Below are 23,310 nucleotides of genomic sequence, written 5' to 3' on the forward strand. Positions count from 1 at the left end.
AAAAAATTATAATTTTCGAAAAATTTATGAAAATTAAAATATACATATTGTGTGTTACTGCATTTGTTACTTATTATAATTGTGAGGAGAATTTATATATTTATAAAATTTATTATTTTTTATTAAACAGTTTTTGTTGAAAAATTGATATCAATTTTAATATCAAAAATATTTATTGTTAGAGTATTTTTAACAAATTGTATGAAAAGAACGAATAAAAAAAGCAAATGCAGATACATGAGAGAAGACTATAACCTCTAATATTTCCTTCTAGAATAATTAATGGAAATAATTAACAAAATTTTTAAGCATCAAAACAAAATATAAATCGAGGACAATCGATTTATAAAGACAGTCATCAATATACGAAATGTTTTATTTTAATAAATTTAAATAAGTTTTAAAAAGAATTGAACAATACTTTCCTTTTATTAAAAACGCATATTTCTTCAGTAGATCCTAACATTTTGCCTTGTTTTGAATGGGTAGGAATAATTTAAATTCCGCTGGCAATTCATCCTCCGAATACAACCGATCTGAGAAGTAAACTCGTCGTATCCTACAATTAGCGTGAATTTGGACCCTCAATGTCTCTACATAATTTGTTCCATAAGCTCGACGTGTAAAATCAGCCAAATTGAATTGTATTTGATTCCACCCATCGTCCAGTCTCATCGGCATGGTACAGATAAATGGTTTTACTCTTGTCGTAGATTGATAGTTGCTAGCACGAAATCTACGACGTACGTTTTTATCATCAATTATCTGTAACATAAACATTATTAGATCAAGATAGATTGATGAATCAGATCTTGTTACAAATTAGTACAAAAAGAGAAATTACCTGAACCTCGAATGTAAAATATTTTTTTAGATTTTTAATGATCATCACCAAGAAAGGTAACTTTATACCCAAGGTTTTTCTTGGATCTGCGGGACATGTAATGTACGTTGTACTAACATTGCTGCCCAATATTTCTAGAACAAGGCTCTGAATGTCGTTGTCGGTGATCCTCTTGATATGTCCATTTCTCACCTTTTTATCCCAGATTTGCAACGGCTTGCTGCCAATGCTGTACAAAATGGATAAAAATCCACTTTGAAAGGTATTTTTGAACATTTTTTTATTTCAATTTTCGCTGCTATGGTAATTTTCTCTGCTTTCTCTATCAAAATAAAGTTATTTGCCGTATTATTTTCTTCTCAAATCTGTAATACATATTTTAATAATGGAATTAGATTGATGTCGTTATTATTTTTTGTGTTCAAAATCGTGAACGTAAAATCGTGAAGACCTAACCTTTTTCCATCTTGACGAAAAGTTGAGTTGAAAACTTATAATTAAACAAGGCATTAGAAATACATGCTTATATTTGAGATGATAAATTTTCTGTTCTTCATGTATCGATTTTCATTTTATGTTAATTTATCATCTCAATAAAGTGTCGTCTCACAAAATATTTAACGACGACTCTAACCTAATCAAACGTTTGATCGATACGCCATTTTCTATTTTACACTAGTTGCTAATAATATTAAGGCTGATTTTCATGCGTGATAAATTTGTCCAATATGCTGATTGGGTATCGGCTAGGGAATTTTTTTTTGAGATCCAACAATTTCTCCCAATAGTAGCTAATCAGTACATTTCACAAATAAGACAAATTTGATAAGTACAAATGAAATATACATTAAGCTCTTTTTAGATATTAAATTAGTAGAAAAATTTTTAGAATTGCACATCGCATATTTACGAGACATTTCAAATTTTTGTAACAAGAATCTATCACACAAATCTTTTTCTTAAATCTTAACATTTGTAAAAATATGTCATTTTTTTATAATACTAATAAATTTTATAAATATAATATAAAGTATAATAAATTTTACAAATTAAATAACCCAATTAATAAATTAAATCGCAAACAAATTAATACATAAGAACGTTACATTTGAACAAAATTTTTAATAGAGGTAAATAAAATATATTCTGAGAATCGTGTGCCACCTTGTCATGCGTATATTTGAAACGCATAGTAAAAAGGCCATATACATATATGTGAAACCTTTCTACAATTGTTTATCAACGTCAAATACAAACTGATGTTGATGAAGGAAAGCAGTAGATTCCTATACATTGTATAATTCATTTTCAAAATGCAATTAAAGCTTTGTCGGTATTTAGAATCTTTTCGATTCTTAGGACTTACGTATTCAAGAAGCAATTATTTTTAATACGGAGGCTGCTGAAAAAACACGCCTTATGTAACTGTATTTTGTTACAGCATACATTACAGCATGCGAGAACAAATCGCTTTACTTAGATATAAAGCTAACATAATTAAACTATAGTACAATATCGAGTGTATTCCTTTTTCTTGCGCTCGGTTGCACTCATTCAGTCAATTAAGTGAAAAATTGCGAGAACATAACATATTTTACCAAAGGAGATAACAAATTTTTTAAAAATAGTTTTCTCGTTAGTTTTACCCAAAAGTAAGCAATGTTTCGCAGCAGTTTATGTATGTGTGACTCTATATAAAATGAAATTACAGAACGCAATATAAATAATGCATGAAACTAACGTTTCACAATTATTTTTCTCCTTTTTTCATCGACCTGACATATCGATGCATTGGCTAGTACTTCTTTAACACTTTATGAATCAAACCCGACAATGTGCTAAGTCGATCTCTTAGTATTAGCGGGCTCTCCTTCCCTTTCTCGGTATCTCGGTAAATTGATACCTTATTCCCTTATCTATTATTAATATTAACTATATGGTATTACAGTTTATATGCATAAAATTGTTCTTCTTGCAGCGTACATGACGCAAGTTATTCAATTGGTTTCTCCTTTCTGTTCATCTCTCTTTCTCTCTCTTTCTCTCTCTCTCTCGAAAAATTATACATAATGGAATCTACTACTATATCTCGTAATACTGAATCGTGACATGAACAAGAAAGGCCCACTTATAAAAGCGATCAGACAAAAAATCCAACTAGCGTCTCGAAAAATCAATAAATAATTTTTAGCGTATGTCTTTTTAAATAATCTTCGAATTAATCGAATGTAACTCGCGTTAATTTCGGTAGATGAATCGTCGCAAACACTTGTTACATATTTTCAATATATCGAGCATCGAGTATTACGAATAAAATGCGTACAAATTTAATGAACAATAATACAATTTACTTAATCGTTTGTATTTGTTGTTCAATAAATTGTATTTAATACGAATAATGAATAGAAGATAACAAGATACTTAATTGAGAACGTTGGTACAAAACTCTGTATCATTATATCGTCAAAATTACAAAAAGCCAGCATTGTATTTTGAGCAAAGAATATACAGAATTTAAACAAAACTTAAATAAAAATTATAGACGGATATTCAAAGTTTGTACCGTTTCTCAATGTTTATCTTCACTCATTAAGTTTCTTGAATTCTACTATTTTTATTCGGCAATAACGCAAAATTTGCCATTATTTCAGAATTATTTCTTAGCAAAATTAACATAATTTTGTAATATAATCCTGATGCGTAATGGGACAAGTTTTGGATTATCTTCTCTTTTTTTTTCTCTTTAGATTCAGAAATTTCCTATACAGCTTATCATTTATCTGCGAACGATAGATGTGTATATGGAAATTTCTTTATTCCCTTTGTTTCTTAACCAGACAAAATTCGCAGCTGTTTTCGGATTATTTCTTAGCGAGATTAAAACAATTTTGTAATGGTCTTGACGCAATGGGACAGATTTTTAATTATTATCATTTTACGCTCTCTGAAATTTTCGATGCAGCCTATCATTATCCTGTATCTTTGAATGATAGGTACATGGAAAATTTCTATTCTCTTTACTTCTCAATATTTCACGATACATGAATATGTAACCCCAGGATGCTTCTGGCCCCTATAATAAAGCAAATTGGGGCATAGGGACAGTATATATCCCATTACCTATGTTTTACCAATTCAAATTTAGATACTTAATAATTCACAAAAATTATTTAATCAGTACATAACCAGAGTTTGCTCTGGAAAAAGACGTGATTTTATGTATAATTTTCATATGCACCTCTGCCGAACATAGCTAGAGTTTGCTCTGGAAAAAGACGTGATTTTATATATAATTTTTATATGCGACTCAATAAAAAGTTTTAATTTGTTTTGTGTTCCATAAAACAATAAAAAATAAACACTATAAAATAATTAATTTTGGATAAAAGTTGAGGATAGAAAAAAAAAGAAAAAAAAACTTTTATATATAAGATTGTTAATTTATGTATTAGGTAACAAGACATAGCTCTCTTTATTCATGATAATGAGAAAGCCAAGGAATTTGATTGAGAAATTAAGAGATGGTCGCATTTCATCTCCAGGTCGTAACTTTGTTTCTCTACGGTGTTCATATGATCATAGACCAAAATTGGAGAATGACCATTTTGAATTATCATAGATAAGTATATCGCAATTGTGATCCTGTCAATGAAAAATGTTACAATAAATATAGCAGTTATAGCTGTCACTGCTAGGATCGCAATCATGATCAAGCACCAATATCTCTTGTGATTCCACAGTACGTATTAATTTTGCAAGAGTCATTGTAATATACGATTCGTTCAACGATTGTACTAACATTTTTTATAATAAATTTCTAATAGTCACAGATGTTCTTTTAGTTTCGCTTACCCTGTAACTGATCAGACATTCTTATACATTAAAATAAAAACATTTTCTTGCATAATTATTAAATACTCATTTATTGGTGCTTGAACAACGTTTCAATACAGTTAAGACACTGCAAAAGATTAGGAAGGTTATACATAATACATGCTGGTAATTATTAACTTATATATTGTAGATTGTATATAAATTGATTAAAATTTCTGTTTGATTTTTTATCATATTTCAACAATATGAATAAAATAAAGCATTTCAGCGATATAAATGCATAAAATAAAAATAAAATATAAATCATGCAATGTGCTTTAAATTTTTAACCAATTTCTTGCATCAATAGATAAATGCGTTTTTACAATTACAAATTATTATACAGAGTAATATAGATTCAATATAAAAAAAAACTCACAAGAATAGATAAAAATCGACATGAAGCAGCAACATATTTTCTGTATATGAAAATTAATGAAGAATGATGATGGAAGCAATAAATGAGGAATATCAAACAATTTTGTGGAAAATTTTATAACCGATATGATAGTTAATTTTCTTCTGCAATGTCTTAAAGAAGCAGAAATATAACTCAACATCATATATAAGTCTTAAGCTATTTGGTTACTTATCAATAGCTCCATCCATGTTATTTTTAACTTGAATGCTAATGTGTATTCCATCACCAGACGCACCTTTGTCTTTCTTCACTTGTGCTGCGTTCGAGGCATTGTCGAGTCCCAATTTACTGAGGGTGCGAAGTGCCCTTAGCGCTGCCTGATTGCGGCTCGCGGCTATTGTCGCCCCATTTCCGTGACAAACTTGTGGTGGATCAGTACTTAATGACACAAGTGATAAATATTCCCTGTTTATGGAGACTCCCTGGAACATTAATTTGAGAAAATAATTGTCTGTTTGCACAATACATTAATATTGTACTTATTATCTTAGTTTGATTAATTAAAACTTTAATTTTTTGTTTTTTCTATTACAGATTAAATAATCATGATAGATTACCTTCGGAAAATCGCTGAATTCTACGGTAAAATTAAATAATTGAGATAAATAATGTAATTGATCCTTAGCTGAGACACCAGCCGCATTTTGTTGTTGTCCGCGTAATTCTTCAGCAACTATTTGTACACTGGGTCCATTTCCTAATTTAGATTCTTGACCTCCATCCACCAGTAAAAGACCAGGTACTAGTTGACGGCCTATGGTACCTAATAAATAAAAATAATTTTTTGAAATTTATCGTATCTAGTCAGACAACCCTACGTTCTTTTCTCTTACCTCCTACCGAGTGAGGAGTATCGTTTACTTGTTCGTCTTCAAGAAATGTCACTTTTCTGGGTTTCGATTCCGTGTTCTCGCTCTCTCCTGTCTTTATAGATGGTTTCGCGGGTTGCGGAGACGGTTTGCTGTATCCTAATTGCGTTAAGAGAGCCTCAGCTGCGGCTCTCTTAGCCAATTTCTTGTTAGGTCCAATTCCCTGCGCGGAGTTTTGACCCATCGTTACCTCCATGACGAACTCTCTGCGCCTTGGCGCGCCTTTCTCATCTATCAAATTGTACACCGGTTCTCTTTCACGTTTCGCCTGCTGAATTTGAACTAGCCGGGAGACCGGATTAACTTCCTCCGAGGCTTCGCTCTCCGAACGGGGCTCCTGATAAACCTTGATTAAATTACGAGATTTCTTTTTTGTTGCTGGTGGTTTACGTTTTACTCGCATCGTTCGATTCTGTATTGTAGCCGGTAAAGGAGGAAGACGTTTCAATTCATCTAACATCATCTCAGCAGCGCGTTTCTTTGACACCTGACGAAATAAAGAAAGCATATTATTAAATTAAAAAAATTAAATATACTTGTTTTTCTGTTTGGGAAAACACACAAAAATGATTACTTTTTTTGAAGATCCTTCTCCCACAGTGACTTTTTCGCCAACGGTGCATTTCGTCATAAAGGTCCTTATGTGAGGTTTACCACTCTCGGATACAACTTCGAAGCTGACCGACAACCCACGTTTCAGTGCAGTCTCGTGAACAAGTGATACCGGACTCTTCAACTCAGCATTTGGATCGTCGATACCATTCAGCGTACCATTCTCATTACTATTGTTGACGCTTGCAATTTCTTCCGGTAAGGGTAATTGTCGCAGTTGTTCCAAAGCTCTGCTGGCTGCATCATGTCGTGCCGCTTGACCTGTCAGACCTCTGCCCATGAATTCGCGTTCACCAACCTTCAGCGTAACAAGATACAATCCTTGAATGTCCGTGTGAACTCCGCGATTATACGCAATTCTAGGATTGTACATTCGCTGAAAGTTGTTAAAATTGTGCGGCATAAACTGATGTTGCATTGTAGCTGGTGGAGCTTGTCGAAACGTATAAACGGTTGGTTCACCCCGTTTCATCGCTAAAGCGTTCAGTTCAACAGTGGGTGGTAAATGTCCTGTAACATAAAATAGTACAAAATAATATTGTATACTAACACTGATTACAACAAAATTAAAATTGAAATGAAGAAAAAGATCAATCACTTTATAAATAAATATTATACACATATACACACGTTTTATAGCATGCATAGAATTAATGTGAAATTACCAGAACCTGTCGGGCATTTGCCCAGATGGCCGATTCTCATGGCCTTGGTAGGTTTAGGCGGAGGTTGACGATACCACGTCTTCGTTAAGGCTTCGGTTGCCGCGCTGTGTTGAGCCTTCTTTATGCTGGGACCTTCCGCGACGTATTCCTCCTCGCCGAGTTTCAATGTCACCGTGAATCTCTTCTTGTGCGCCGGTCCCTGCTCGTTGGTCAACCTATACTGATGTTGAATCCTATTGAATCTCGCTAACTCATTCAACAAGCACATGGGTGTTTTTTCTTTCATGTTTGCCAAGGCTGGATTAGTTGCGTTTGCATGATTTTGATTGGACGAATTGTCGTCTCTGGACTCTCCATTGGTATCGTTTATTATCGCCTTTGATTGTTCTATATTCGATTGCTGCTGCATGTGTTGTGACTGTTGCTGCTGCGATTGTTGCACTTGCTGCTGCGATGGTGGCTGTTGAACAGACTGATTCTGTTGGTTATTCGATTGCTGCTGTTGTTGCGACTGTTGATGTTGATACTGAGGTTGTTGCACATTCTGAAGAGTCACAGAAACTGTGTTTGTTTGGTCCTTCATGCTAACGCTAACCATGGTATCTAAAGTAAACGTTTTTAAATTAAATTTTACCTTAATAATTGAGAATAAAGATTAATTCCTTCACAATTTATCTATGCTTACTATTTGTATTGTGCGCATTCATGCCCATCAACATCGGCTGCCTCGGATTTCCATGCGGCGGGCCAGGGTGCTGCATGTGATGCATATGCTGTTGATGGGGGGGCATGGACAGTATCGGTTGATGAGGATTCCGATGCGGCAGCAGATGCTGCGGCTGATGTAACTGGGTCATGTTAGCCTGCTGCATAGGCCGCATCGGTCCTGCCATTCTGAAAACATTATTTGTTTTATTGTAATTAAATTTCAGTAAATCTTATTAAATACACTCTTAATATTCAATATTGATTCTCCCTACATTAATAAATAAGTAATCACTGTTTGTATCTATAATTTATAAAGATATTTAATCTTTTCAAATCAAAAAGACAATGTAGTTTCCATCATACATTTATTATATACAAAAAATCAATACTGGCCTGTCAAAAATTATTTAATCATTAAATACACTTGTTGAGACGTTTTTCAGTTAATTCATGATAATTAACATAAAATGTTATTTATGTTTTATTGAAATAAATATAATATAAAAATTAACTTGATATTAACCTATTATGATCCCGTAGCTGATTCTGCATTGCGTGATGTTGGTGGCGTAACATCTTATGAAATTACACAGAAAAATCTGTAAAACGAATAAACTTATCAACCTATAATTTCAACATATATTACAGACAAGTAACATAATCACATTGCATATATAAATTTTTGCATTCGTTACATCGCTACACAATCATCTGATAAAAAAAATTACAAGACTTTTCATCAAGCATATTAAAGTACATTTGTCTTCTACAAATGAGTACTTCACATACAGCAATCAGCAGACTATAAACAATTCTTCTGCTATCTTGCCAATTAGTGAAGAAGACAAATTCGTCAATTCTCTTTCTTAAAGCATTACCAGGGAATAAATAATTGACAAATAATCCACGAATTGCATCGCTCGTGTCAAAGGAGGACGCAAGTTCTTTAATCTACAAAAATGGAGCTTTGTTCCGAAACGAATTTACACGTAGAAGTAGCACAATTCTTTTTCGCGCGGACGATCGCGTTTTTCGAAGATTTGAGGCAAAATCTCACAAAGTGATTGACGGTTGGGCGTGGATAATCCGATCGACTTCGATATATAGGAAGATAACCTTCTCGCGCGAAGGGCGAGCCGGCTAGGACGGGAAGCGCGACTTCATAATTCGCCGCATCGAGGAATGTCCATGCACGAGGGAAATTCGACGGTGAATAAAATGGGCTCGGTCCAACGGCGACGACGACGACGTGCGAGCTGCACGGAACTCGCGGCGAACGCCGCGAACACGCTTCTCCTCGCACACGCACTCGAGAGCCTTACCCTGGTTAACGTTCGTTCTATTTCACGGAAATTTGCTGCGCCCTAGCCACGATACGGCGAAATTTCCGGCAAAACAGATCGGCCACGACGTTAAGGGAAACACCGCCAGGCACCCACGGCACGGCTATTGGCAAACAGTAAAGAAAAGTGTTCTGTAGACTAAAATGCGGCCATTTTGATGTGAGGGCTGGCGGCGGCGCGTGACGTCACGCCGATGCCTCCTCGGGTGCGTTCAAAAATCCGACGCGCGAGCGAGCGACCAATCGGATTGCGTGACATTTCTCGTTCCTTCGTTCCGATTGGTCGAGCAAAAATTACTGGTGGCTCGCGAACGGAGGATTTTTGAACGCACACTTGGCTTCTTGAGAGGGGAGGTACGAATCAAACCGTGGGAACTTGGGAAGTAGTAACGGACGGACTGCACGGAGGAGTTTTCAGAGATTTATTCCAGATTTTAGGGAGACACTATTCTTTCCTTCGATGGCGAATTCTTTATCGATGTTTATTGTCTTCGCGTATTTCGATAAGGTACACGCACTTTCGTAGGTATATATATCATATGCCATCATATTTGGACATCGGATCGTGAGTCCTTTGCGGAATGTAAATGAAATTTTTTTTTTTAATTACTGTTAATTATTGTATAATCTGTGATTTCATCTTTTGCGTTCAATCTATCGAGTTAAATACTTGTAGCTATCAAAATTATTGGACAGTTTTTGATTACAATGAACGAATATTTATAGATATTCTATTGCATACATATATGTATATGTATACATATATACATATATATATACATATATATCTCAAATTAACATTTATATTGTGCCCAGGTAAAACATAAAACTCATACTGACATCATGATAATGTTACTTAAAAGTCATTTTGGGAGGAAACTTTTATATATATTAACAATATTATTTATTTATTCTATTGTTCACACATATTCCAACAATATTCAAGCAATAAATTTTTTAAAAATTATATAAAGCGATTGTCTTTTATATTAGGGAGCTTTAAATTTGTGATTCCTTTTGCTATTTCTAAATCATTTTTTAATCATATTTTGTTTATATAACTTGTAAGTGGTAAATAAAATTATGACATTATATATATATTAATTACATCATTATGAATTTTATGTTTTACTTGGGTGTGTATTTTATTATAACGTATCTCAAATTTATACTTATACAATATTAATCAATTATAATTATTTGATTTGTTGTTAATTTTGTTAGAATTAAAGAAATAACATAAGAGTTGGAATATTAATTTTTTTATTAAATAATATATATAGATATATGTCTATTATTAGCTGTTAGTCTTTTTCTAGTTAAATATTCAAATACTTATATTATAATTACAATTGTTACAGAAGTTTCTATTTTTAAATATTTATCTACTGCTAATTTAAGCTTTGACAAAGTGCAAGCGATAAGAGTTTGCTTTTATTTTATTTTTCAAAAGAACAAAGTTCTACTATAATACACACATATAAAAAAGAATTAATAATTTTAATTTAAAAAAAAAATTAATGCAATGCAAATTAATTTTGAATAATTGAAAATTTTTTACAAGTAATTTTGTCACAATGAGAAAAAATACAAATTTGTACTACTATTTCAACAAGAATTAATCATTATTATAAATTATAAATCATGAAAAATTATGACGTCAAATATCTGTGTACCAAACATGATTTGCAGTAAATTACAATTTACACTGAAACTTTCAGATCGGTGTAAGACGGTAATTGCACAGCATATGCAGGTTGATTGTTTTCGCTGACGAAGACTGCACCGTTCTCTCCCTTTTCGATCAACTCCACAATAGCATTTGCCACATGCTCAGGTCTGTTAAACGAAAAAAATATTACATATAAAAAAGATTTTTGAATATAGTTAAAATAAAATAAATATATAGTTAAAATATAAAGAAAGAAGAAAAGACTGCGTTTTTCATAATTTATCTTGAATATGTTTTATAAAAAAGATATATTTAATACTTGTATTAAAACACTAACTCATAGTTTAATTTATATAATTTAGATTTAATCTATTTTAAAATTTAAATAATTATATACATATAAAATGAGAATATATATTTATGTAAATTCTAATTTATCTTATATATTTTTGATTTATTATTTTTAGTTTATTGTAAGTTTATTTTAATTATTTGTTAAAATTAGATAAGTAATTTTGAAAGTAAATTTTATTGTATAAAATGCAGAACTCTCTAGGCATACAGTTTTGTGACTTACGGCTGACTCTCCATCGTTGTCATTTCCTTGGCAGCAATCTCGTCGTCAAGAATGTCCATTGAATAAACTTTGCTCGACATGAATTTGGAAGCCATGGCAGTATTCGTGAGACCGGGACATATTACTAAAACACGTATGCCGGTCTTTTCATAGAAAGTCTGCAAAGAAAATATGCAAAACTTTATTAAAATTGTAACATTTTAAGCGTGTCGCAGCGTACGCAAAAGTTATTAAAATAACAATAGCGTAGTTTAAATAATTTGATGGGAAAAAAAGCGAATGGATAGATAAATTTTCAGATTCTTTATTTATTAAAAAAATCGTATTTTTACCTGTAATGATAAAGTAAAACCGACGATGGCAAACTGCGTCCCGGCATAAATCGGTGCGAGCGGATTACTTTGCAAGCCAACTATAGATGACATATTAATGATAGTACCGCCTTTTCCACCCTTGTGCTTTCCCATGTGATTCAAACCCAATTTTGTGCCGCGTACAATCCCGTTCTGATTATAAAGATAACATGTTAAGAATTTAAAGATAACAGATTTTTAATTGGATATAATAAAAAAAGCATGGCTCACATAATTAATATCAACCATCGGCTCCCATTCCGCGTCGTTCATGATGCCGGCACTATTAATAACAATGTCCAGGGTACCAAATGACTCTATAGCTTTGTCGAAGCAAGCTGCAAATTATAAATGTTGATGAAATTAGTTAATCGACGAGAAAGAATATTTCTTTATTTTATTTTAAAATATAATTTACAGATAAACAATCGTAATGTCATAATAATTTGCAATATTATTGATATTATTTATGATGCATCTCACATTGTTGATTATGAATATAATTAAATTAAAATATAAAAATAGAAAGAAGGGAGATAGACTGCTTTTATAATTGATCTTGAATATGATTTATAATTTTATAAGACATATGCATTAATTTGTAGTTTACTTTAATTTACATTTTTAATAATATATATTTTTGAATTACAGATGCGAATATGTTGAACAATCGACTGATACAATACCCGAGAGTTCTTCGACACTCGCCACATTTCCGACGAGAAAAATGGCCCGATCTGCGCCGAATTCTTTCTTCAATTCCGCAACAGCAGTTTCGCCGTTCGAATCTGGCAAATCTACGATTGTGACAGCCTGTAAAATATAGTGAGTATTAAATTAATTGATAATGCATTCTTTCTCTGCTTTAAACTATTTAAAATATTATCTTTTCATTTACGCTTATATTCGCGCCGCGCACAATTTACTTTATTATTATTCCAATATGACACAATTTAATCACATATTGCGTATTATATTATATTCCATTACATTTGAAATTTGGCTAAATCACCTTTGCTCCTCTTCGAAGTAGTTCTTGAGCGGTGCAATAACCGATCCCGTTGGCTCCGCCAGTGATAAGCACGGTTTTCTGCTGAATCTCCATCATAGACGTGTCTTGCTCTTCTCGAGACGATGAATACTGATCGCAATTTTCGGATCTCGGCTCGATCTCATTAGGCACTGATCAGCAAATGAATCTGTCAGATATCGCTGAAGAGTAGCAGATATGTTGACATTTGAGATGTCGACGATATGTGATAGAATTTCAGATGCGGATATATAATTTGAACCTGTTCTCGAGGTAAACAAGATCGGATTTGCACCGATAGGTAAGAAGCAGCGAGAACAAATAATTTGATGCTGCACGAGAAATCTGAATGTGAGAGAAATAGCGTAAATCTATTTCGTATAAGATGTCATTGTAGATATAGGATTATCATTACAAGCATATTAAATGTACAAAAAATATCGTATTAGCAGTAATAGGATTGGATTGATAGAAAAGAATTTTATTATTTTATTTTGAAACTTTAGTTAGCATTGTTTCGTAATCTTTCAACTATAACTTAAATATTACAATTCATCTTTTTTATATTAAATAGATTTTGCGGGGAAGAGATAGTAAAATAGACTTTTTTCTCATATAAAACACTACAAATTCGTTCCGCTGATTTTATTAAAAGGCACTGCATTTTATTGGCAGGCTAGCAACATACATACTGTATAACACTTAACAAAAACAATCAACAATCGCTACTAATCGCGTCGTCGATTGAAATAAGCTACAAAGAATTTTACGGGCAATATCTCGAACAAAACCCATTAGCTACCTAAGATATCTAACTGATGTATCGAATTTTGTATTTGAGTTTTGTAACTCGATGCAATCGCGCATCATACATCTTCTCATGAGTCGTAATATCTAATATCAAGAAACATGATCGCGTCGTGTTTGCACTTAGGCTTTTCGCATAGATCCTAACTCTATCGCTACATCATATTTCTAAGTATTTTTTTGTTTTTCTCAAAAAGACTGTAGAAAAATTATAGACACACGATTGTTGAAGTATATGTTTCTTGTTTCGCTTTTGGAGTAATCGTCTGACGGATTTCGGTTTAATTGCATTCCCGATTACACTGATGCAAATAACCCTCGATACACGAGGATTATCGAACTTCGAAGTGGAAATTGGCACAAGTAAAATAATTTTAATTTTTATATAAATTTTTAAAAAGGCGTAAAAAATTGTGGACCATTTATTTACTTTTTTTTTTTAAATAAAATTGCTTGAGTTCTTTAGACATCATATTTTTGTAAAATGGTCGAATTTTCCAAGTCATGCTTCTAATTAATAGGTATATTTAAATCAATACATAAATATATTTTTAATGTGAAAGACTGTGTCTGATGTTCTACATTGTTACTTGATTTTACTTTTATTTAATTATTGATTACGCCTTTTCTCGCTCTTAATAGATACAATAAATATAAAGATTTGTGACGACATTCCGTAAAAGGAATTTCCATCGAATCAGAGTTATTTACATCAGTCAAATGTAAGGGACGTAATCTGTCTCTCTTTTATTATTTTTTATATACTTCGAGAGCGTAAAATAAATGTTTATCTTTCACTCTATTTCTTTCACACGCGCTTTTTCTCTGCTTTTCTCATACAAGCAATAAATACAAAGAGTCATTATTATATTCGACCTAGTGAAATGTGATTACATTACATTTAGCGCTATTAAACGGAATGGATTAAACGGAATCGTCGACATTATATTAGATGCGTTAGAAAAATGAATAATTATACGGGACGATTACAAAGAGTGCGGCAGGATTCAGATATCATTGCGATAATATTTCATCAGTATATAATACGCAAATGTCCGCGCAGCATTTAGAAATTATTTTTCAAGATCGAGATTTTTCAGGGCCAATAAGCAAGTGCGTTGTTAAAGCCCGTACAAAAAAATCGACGCAAATTTGCATTTGTGAGTGCGGGACGGAAGCGAAAGCCATTTATGTTTTTACATTGTTTCTTTTTTTCTTTTTTGTAATAAATGTCCTCGTTATTACAATTATTGCGCGGATTCTTCTGCCTCTTTACAAATATCGCGATTATCCTTCTCTCTCATAATTTATTAAATCCGAGTATTCACATCCACGTTCTGGCTTGCGGATTCTGTTATAATATATAAGTCAGTATAAAATATACCAAAAGTATTCTAAAGTTTTCTATCAAAAATCGGAAGTGACGTTAGCTTTGAATAATTATTATACTTGTTTTGTATTTTTCCTTACTAAAAAACGTACTTGTTCTCCAAAATATACATCGTACGAAAGTGTGAGTATATATGTATGTTTCGCTCGCGTCCGCTTATTTCTTGATAACGACGATAACGATGATGCTCTGGCAGGTGATGGGATATATTTCGATACAAATTACAGTTAGTATTGTGCGGTACGGCATAGATATTTGCAGCGAAGCGAGAAAGAATCGTGTGGATTCTATCTTAGTGCTTCGCAAAGCTGATCTCGTGAGGTGGCTGGTCCTTCTCCACCATCCACACACTTCCGCTTTTGCCAGTGTTTAACACTTGTACCAATGCCTTCGCCACGTGTTCCGCCCTATATTTAAATTAAATATAATATTGTTAAATATAATATTATATATTATTATATATTATATTATATAATATTGTTAATAATAATATAATAAATATAATATTGTTTATTACACTAAAATTATTTACGTATTTTTATTAGATAGAGACAGGAGAGAAATCTTATAATTGCGAAGAAGAAATTTTTATAAAATATAGTTATTAGTATACTTAAAGTAATATATACTTTTATTATCATATTTATAATTAACAAACTATGTATACATACACTGCAAAAAATTATTAAATTAATAAATATGTATTTCAATACTACTTCAATAAATGATTACCTACATTTATTTGAAACAAATAAATATTTATCTGTTTTTAAAAGAATTTTCTTATATTAAATAAATATTTTTCACATCAATATTAGTTTCAAATAAATTTTAATAAATGCTTAATTTATTAGGCAGTATTGAAATAAATATTTGAATTCAATAAATTTTTTTTCAGTGTATAATTATGAAGTTAGTTCAGAGAGAAATTTAATAATTGATAGTATACCTTTGAGGATTTGATGAGGCTGTATCTCTTTGCCAGGCATCTTCGTATCGAGCCAATAGAAGCTTCCTATTGACATCTCGTACTAATTTAGTGTCCGTGGCACTTGGGCAAAGTGCCATCACTTTAACACCCGTCAAATCTACATGATATTGATCCTATTCAAAATTGAGAAAAAAATTTATTCTTCTCTAAATGTGCATTTAATTTAATTGAAATTTTAAATATAATTCAAAAATTTTCTAAATAATTTGTAAGTGAAAATTTCGTTGTTTATTGTCTAATGAGTATATTATTTAATCTCTGCAGATATCAAATGCTAACTTTGAATATATATATATAATATATATATATATATATATATATATATATATATATATATATATATACACACTGTACTTCTATTCTCTGCGTTATATAAAATAAAATCTTTATATAAAATATTATTTTTATTAAAAAAGATTTTAATTGCAAATTCATATATTATACTCATTGAAAATTAATAGAATAATATAAATGTAGATAAATTGCTGCTCTATATCTTTGTTGTTTAGAGTCAGTTTTATCGATAATATATAAGATTAATATTTAAGTATAGACATCTTTTACCCCAAAAGCTCTGGTGAAGCTGACGATAGCCGCTTTTGTTGCGGAATAAATTGGCACGCTGACGTAAGGATTGATGCTGACGTTGCTTCCGGTATTAATAACGACTCCACCCTGACCACCCCTGTCCGTACCCATAAATCGTTGAGCAAGCAAAGTACCGCGTATCACTCCGTTCTGTAAATTTTGTATTTGCAACAACGTTAAATTTTTAACACAGATATCGTCACAGATGTTAAAATTATTTTATTGAAAGTTTATTTTGACAATGCTATCATCAATATATTCTTTTTCTATATTTTTAGAAACTTGTATTTTATTTTCTATTAACTAATAACACTTACAGTTCTTTAAATAGGAGATGAATGAACTTAAATTATTTTATAAACATATCAAACTTAAGAATAAATTTTTACGAATTTATATGCAATATGCACATATAGAATCATAAAGTATAAGATACAAATATAAAAGAAAGGCAGGTAGATCGCTATATCGTTTCAATTTAATGTAAACAATAATAGATTAAAGTCTTCAAAAACACACTATAACATAAAATAAAACATGCAAGCATATTGAAAGGGATCTATCAGATATTTGCTTACAAGATTAATGTCTACTTCAAGCTCCCAAAATCGGTCATTCATGATACCAGCATTGTTGATAACGATATCGATATGACCGAACTCTGCGATTGTTGTTTGAAACGATTCTGTAAATTGAATCGTATGCTACATAAGAATTGCATTAAAAATAAAAGCAAAATATGTATATAAGTATGCGTTAGTCGCTTATGCAAATAAAAATAAATCTGCAATAAAGCAAAAATCACGTGAATCATCATACCTTCGAATTGCGGATAATCCGTGACATCGCATTGTGAGAAAATTACACGATCTTTGCCATATTTAGCAGCTAATGTCTCTACCAATTTCTCCCCTTCTTCGGTGTTAATATCACACACAGCCACCTGCACGTAATAAAATATTTTTATATTATTAATAGTAATTATTTATAGAGGCTAATTATTTTTAAATATTTTTAATGAAAATAAATTGTAAGAAATAATTGCAAAAAAGAAAGATAGAGATTTATTAAATTTATTTATCAAAGTCATAAAAATTTGTTGTTTAATTTGATGTTTATAAAATAATTTAAGCTTATTTATCTCCTTTTTAAAAAACTTTAAGTGTTATTTTCGTCGAGATTAATAGAAAATAAAATAAAAATTTCTAAATTGAAGGGAAAATATTAAAATAAATTTATTAGAATATTAAATAAATATAATTCAAAATAGAATAAATAAATGAAATATGTATATTACATCAATCGTCAAAAAATGATTTGTTTTTATCTTGAGTGCGCGATAAGTTTTTTCTCCGTTTGAGAGCAATCTAAATTTAAATCAGTTGTTTTGAAGAAAAACACGAAGCATTCTTGAGTTATTTTTTTCATGAAAGCATACTAAATACACTCATTGTTCAGAAAGAAAATTGAATAGACGTATTAATAACTATATTTTTCTTAAAAGAAAAATTACATACAAAAAGTATAGAAAATTTAATATATATATATATATATGTAAATATATTCTCTCTTAAAAAATAATACATACCTTGGCACCCTGACTCAACAATTCCATGGCATATGCTTTGCCGATGCCAGATGCGGCACCTGTCACTAGGGCAACTCGCCCTTTTATTTCCATCTTTTCCTTAAATTCTTGTCGACACTTGTGCCTGCAAAATAAAAAAAAAATTAAAATATAAAAAATTATAAAGTGTAACAATTTTTAAATATCATAGCTATATGTATAAAAGTATACTTAATGTTTTTATAATTATTAGAGAAAGTATAACACTATTTTTAACATTCTCTCTTTGCATAAAAAATATTTTATTTATTTAACGTCATTAAAATCAATTAATTAAATTGAATCGCTATTTTGTCACGATTAAAATGTAATATAGATTCTTAAATTTCTTCATTTATTTACCACTTTTGACACTTGTCTGATTAATTTATATATTTCTCAGAAAGAATTATTTATTTATTTTGAATTCGTATGTTTTAAATTTTTTGCGCCAACTGCTGCTGAAAATAATTTAAAGAAAGAACCGGATCATTCAAAATAATTAAAGGAAAATTTAAAAACAAGTTCGTTATACGCCTAATACCTGCGCTTAGGTTTGTTACACCTTTTTACCTAATTTTGTATTTGTATATTAGAGCTTTTTAAAAAATATTCTTTCAATAACACTATATATATCTGTGAATTTTTACACATCACCCTTGGTTTTTTTTCTTATGAGAAATTAATTCATTACGTGTTTCATTGTCAGTGGAATTTACGCGGGCATTCGCACTTAGCTCACCACCTTTTCATCTGTCACTTTGATCAGTATATCTCGAAATCAGTGAGAGATCAAAATTCAGGCATCAAAATCTCAAATAAATTAAACGCACAATTTGCATTCCAAAAAATTATAAAATTCATGTGAAATATCCAAATCGATACCAAGCACCCGCGAATAAAACATCTCCACAACAAAAAATCATATATATTATGTATCGTCTAGTCTGGATGCCCTTTCCGTCTGTCTCGTCGAGATTAAGTTTGTTTCACTGATTTCAGTTCTTTTCACTATATGTACCTTTTGGACTCTTCCGCCTGCGTTGACTTTTCGCGACTGGCGAACTGGATAACTTGCGGGTTCAATACAATCCAGGTCCAGATCCAGACGATGCTTTGCTTCTGTCGAGGAGATGCAATTGACAGTACGGAAGCAGCGGAAGGTGTGGTTGGTGGTTGATAGTGCACTAGCTGACTGACGATCAGGACAGTCGGGGTGCACACCCGGTATAGTCCGATATTGATTGGTGCGTCTGCGTGCCATGCGGGTGTGCGCGACGTCGACCGGTGCGTACCCTTCACGCACGTGCGTAAATGCGTGTGATTCTCCGAGACAGACTATTCGGCGGTCTTGCATATCATCGTCGGTCCCGTGGTCCCTTTTATTTTTAGAACGGCACCGAAAAAAAAGACCGCGCTCCGAAAGCAAAAGTTCGAAATCTTCTATAAGTACTGACGTTTTGTCGATTCTTATATTTACAAATGTAAAATGTAAAGGATATCATTGAGTATATTACGAAAATATGTTTTCCGCGCTTGCCACATAAGATACTATTCTATATATTAAACTCACGTTTTTAATGCTGCGCATATATAAGGACGTTTTATTTAGCATATTACAGTTAATTAGTGGCAATTAATTATATAAGAATATGTTCCGCTTTTATTTTCGTATCTTCAGTTGTAATATGTTAGGTCTTGATCAGTTTTATTTGAGAGTTTATAATATTTTTCAAATGAACTGTTCGAACTAAAAGATTCTTGCAATTATCTAATTGCATAATTATAATATATACTTTTGCATTTTTGCTAAGAATTATAAAAAAGATTCTAATTCAAGAAATATACAATTTTCTTTCTTTTATTATTAGTATTTCTTTAATATTAATTAAATTTAATATTTTTTAACTTTCTTAAAATATATTTTTTTTAATTATTAGGCAATGCAATATCTTAATCTACAATTTTCGACACTTTATTTTCTTGGTTTCATATAATCAGTTATTTCCCTTAATGATAAAATAATAATGATTCAAGTTTTTTTATCGATTTTATCACTATATGTTTTCACCAAGTATTTCATAATTACAAAGAGATTTGAATAAAAAATCGATTTTAAAAGTTTTCTGGAAGAAGGAGCAGAGGGTAAAGTCAAATTGAATATTTATTTTCACAAAAAGCATTATTACAATATGATATTAAAAATTAATACATTAAATGTGCACATTATCTCATTTCACATCAAAGTATCAGCTATTCAATTTTATTTTCTAACTTTTTCTTATTTTTTCATAAAAGTATATATTTAAAATTTAATTAACACAATTGAGTTATTAATCTTGAAGAATCTTAAAAAATCTTTAAAAAATATGCTCAAATGCCATGTAAAATATAATAATAGAAATCTTAATTAGATAATCAAGAGATGACGCTTATTAAGACGATATTGCTTTTGCAGATAATGCATCTCGCGCGAGGAGAAGAGACCCTGATAAATCGAACGTCACACACAGATCGCGAGGTCAAAGGTCATCAAACGAAAACACTGGGTTCTTCTATATCAGTTCAAGGAGGTTCTCAAGACCGGTCGAAGATCCACATCGCAACTGGTGATCACAGCATCCAAAGAAACGTATTTGCTTGTCGATTACGTGCAATTTCGCATGAAATTCATTCGACATAAAATTCGCAAACAAAAGTCGATGGTTTTAAGTGTTGATCGGGTCCTTTTATAAGTGAAGAGTAAATTCAGGAAAGAACAGTAGCTGGTAAAATTGACAGGAAATATGCAGATCAAGGATAAACGAGTTATAATGACAGGAGCAGCAACTGATTTGGGTCTGACATTTAGCAGAGAGCTGCTGCGGAATGGTGCCTCGGTACGTTATTATTTCATATATCACGAGATTATACATTTAATAATTAATGTATTCGCATTGAATGTTATTAATAATTCCTTACACACACATACACGCACATCACATACATTATTCTAAAAAAATATTCGTTAAATAAATCGCAACGCGATTTTATATATTCTTGTTTAATCTTTTTTTCATCACTGAGAATAATCAGTTCTCGTAATAGTTAAATACAACAAAGTTTTTCAACCTATACTATCTGATATTATATTCTATGGCTTTGATTGATGAATGATGTTTTTATCTTTGATTATAAATGGAAAAATATGAAAATTTTTTGCTTGTGTGTTCGATAAGTATTATTTATTTAATTTTATATTTTATTACATTTCATTTTTAATATAGTGCAATGTTTATAAATTAATATACTTATAGTTAGACTAATTTTATATATTATAATAAAAATTATTATATAAAGAAATAATTCTTTACATACAAATAATTACACACAAACAAAATTAAATTCTTTATATTACACTTAATAAAGTGATTAGTATATCATTAGTTTTGAAATAAATCTTAAATACATCAAAAGCACAAAAATACGAATAAATAAAAAGTTTTATTATATTGCAATATTTACATACGTAAATTAAATAAAAATAAACGATAATGTCTATCATTTGAAAATACAGATAATGTTATTTGCGTTTACAAGATAAAGTTACTATTAATAAGTAAAAAGAACAAGATTTCTTTAATCAGCGAAATATAAATCACGTGACATATAATAATTCTGAAATATACATGAATTGCAGTAAATTATTTTATACAATAGGAATAACGTAAACATTTTTAGATTATAGTTTTAATCGATGCTCAGCAATCTTCCGGAGAACAAGCTGTAGAGAATTTAAATAACGAGTTTGGCCGCAAACGTGCTGTATTTTTGCATTGCGATGTGACGAATAATTCCGAATTTGACGGTAAGTATACATATACATATCAGCAAAAATAAAATATTTGCCGGAAAGAATACATGCTTAGCAAATGTTTTATATCTAGTAGCGTACCTTAATATTTTAAATTACGCAAATTATGATTATTTGCGCTTGATGAATTAAATTTATTTACGCTGATAAATTTGTTACGTTTGACAGATGTATGTGATGGATGTCTATTTAAAATCGAAACTTTTTTATTGCAGCCACCTTTAAAGAGGCGATCAAGATTCTCAATGGATTGGATATTTTAATAAATAATGCTGGCGTGATAAACGAAATTGATTTTTCCAAAGCTATTGATGTTAATGTGGTAAGTTTTATTTTTAATATTTTGTTTCTCAATTTTGTATTTATCAATTATTGTATTGAGTTTAAGAAATAAAATTACTTTAGATTTAGGGTTCACGAAAGCTTTTTGGTAAAATAATTTTTTTTATATATAGGTAATTGTAAAAATATTGTGAACGTATGATCACACATATAAGTAAGTTTTTACACAGTTACATTAAATATTTAACTAAAAGAAAAATTGATTAATATGAAATGTTACTAATTGTACCTTTTAATTATAAATAAAATCACGTAATAAGGGACTTAATCTTAAGTAAAAGAAAATGTTTTGAAATATAATTATATATAATCTTATTATTATAGACATCTGTAATTCGTGGAACCCTCCTGGGAATTCAACAAATGCGAAAGGACTCTGGAGGCAAAGGTGGCGTTATCGTAAATATTTCGTCCATTGCCGGATTACAAGCAGTATCTCAGCTTCCGGTATATTCTGCTACGAAACACGCTGTAGTTAGTTTCAGCCGGTCTTTTGCAGTGAGTATTTACATGAAAAAATAAACTATAAAAAATTTTGTATTTTTAACAAAAAAATTAAAAAATAAGAAATTAATGGAGAAAGAATAAACATTAGATTTTTTAAATATATAAAATTTTTTTTTCGAAAGCCAAAATATGTATATTTTAACAATGTGAGAATTATTTTTTATTTTATTCTCTATTATTGGTCTAATAGCAAGAAATCTCTTCTTTAAATTAAAATTTCGGTAATAATATGATCTCTAGAGTATTTTATGTAAAAAAAC

At 30.8% G+C, this 23,310-nt stretch overlaps 5 protein-coding genes across 6 annotated transcripts; 1 reads left to right on the plus strand and 4 right to left on the minus strand.

Annotated features, from left to right (window-relative positions):
• Positions 1-358: 358 nt before the first annotated feature.
• Bug22 (cilia- and flagella-associated protein 20) lies at positions 359-1,530 on the minus strand. The gene is made up of 3 exons (XM_029319489.2): positions 1,301-1,530; positions 845-1,209; positions 359-765 (listed from the first exon to the last, which is right to left on the minus strand). Exons 2-3 carry the CDS (start codon positions 1,118-1,120, stop codon positions 460-462), a joined length of 582 nt encoding a protein of 193 aa, XP_029175322.1. The 5' UTR covers positions 1,121-1,209; positions 1,301-1,530; the 3' UTR covers positions 359-459.
• A 467-nt stretch (positions 1,531-1,997) lies between these two features.
• On the minus strand, positions 1,998-9,499 carry stau (double-stranded RNA-binding protein Staufen). Of its 2 annotated transcripts, XM_029319503.2 has the most exons (9): positions 9,315-9,499; positions 8,516-8,591; positions 7,970-8,178; positions 7,285-7,887; positions 6,582-7,129; positions 5,972-6,494; positions 5,696-5,901; positions 5,374-5,560; positions 1,998-4,486 (listed from the first exon to the last, which is right to left on the minus strand). In XM_029319503.2, the coding sequence occupies exons 2-9, from the start codon at positions 8,566-8,568 to the stop codon at positions 4,458-4,460; spliced, it is 2,358 nt and encodes a 785-aa protein (XP_029175336.1). In that variant the 5' UTR covers positions 8,569-8,591; positions 9,315-9,499; the 3' UTR covers positions 1,998-4,457. The 2 variants fall into 2 exon arrangements, with proteins under 2 accessions (XP_029175336.1, XP_029175335.1); XM_029319502.2 differs by having other exon boundaries at positions 1,998-5,560.
• Positions 9,500-9,716: 217 nt separating this feature from the next.
• On the plus strand, positions 9,717-23,065 carry LOC114943772 (15-hydroxyprostaglandin dehydrogenase [NAD(+)]-like). Its single transcript, XM_029319483.2, has 7 exons — positions 9,717-9,842; positions 11,056-11,171; positions 12,588-12,761; positions 20,807-21,227; positions 22,069-22,195; positions 22,417-22,523; positions 22,868-23,065. The coding sequence occupies exons 4-7, from the start codon at positions 21,135-21,137 to the stop codon at positions 23,063-23,065; spliced, it is 525 nt and encodes a 174-aa protein (XP_029175316.2). The 5' UTR covers positions 9,717-9,842; positions 11,056-11,171; positions 12,588-12,761; positions 20,807-21,134.
• On the minus strand, positions 10,581-13,154 carry LOC146725220 (15-hydroxyprostaglandin dehydrogenase [NAD(+)]-like). The gene is made up of 6 exons (XM_085482273.1): positions 12,949-13,154; positions 12,623-12,749; positions 12,168-12,274; positions 11,916-12,089; positions 11,584-11,741; positions 10,581-11,173 (listed from the first exon to the last, which is right to left on the minus strand). The coding sequence occupies exons 1-6, from the start codon at positions 13,042-13,044 to the stop codon at positions 11,038-11,040; spliced, it is 798 nt and encodes a 265-aa protein (XP_085338399.1). The 5' UTR covers positions 13,045-13,154; the 3' UTR covers positions 10,581-11,037.
• LOC114943771 (15-hydroxyprostaglandin dehydrogenase [NAD(+)]-like) lies at positions 13,597-19,722 on the minus strand. Its single transcript, XM_029319482.2, has 7 exons — positions 19,370-19,722; positions 18,331-18,454; positions 17,562-17,685; positions 17,321-17,427; positions 16,719-16,892; positions 16,113-16,267; positions 13,597-15,570 (listed from the first exon to the last, which is right to left on the minus strand). Exons 2-7 carry the CDS (start codon positions 18,421-18,423, stop codon positions 15,456-15,458), a joined length of 768 nt encoding a protein of 255 aa, XP_029175315.2. The 5' UTR covers positions 18,424-18,454; positions 19,370-19,722; the 3' UTR covers positions 13,597-15,455.
• Positions 23,066-23,310: the final 245 nt, after the last annotated feature.

The sequence above is a fragment of the Nylanderia fulva genome, unplaced genomic scaffold (genome assembly GCF_048542155.1).
Source record: "Nylanderia fulva isolate GAGA-0341 unplaced genomic scaffold, ASM4854215v1 Scaffold10, whole genome shotgun sequence".
Taxonomy (NCBI): domain Eukaryota; kingdom Metazoa; phylum Arthropoda; class Insecta; order Hymenoptera; family Formicidae; genus Nylanderia; species Nylanderia fulva.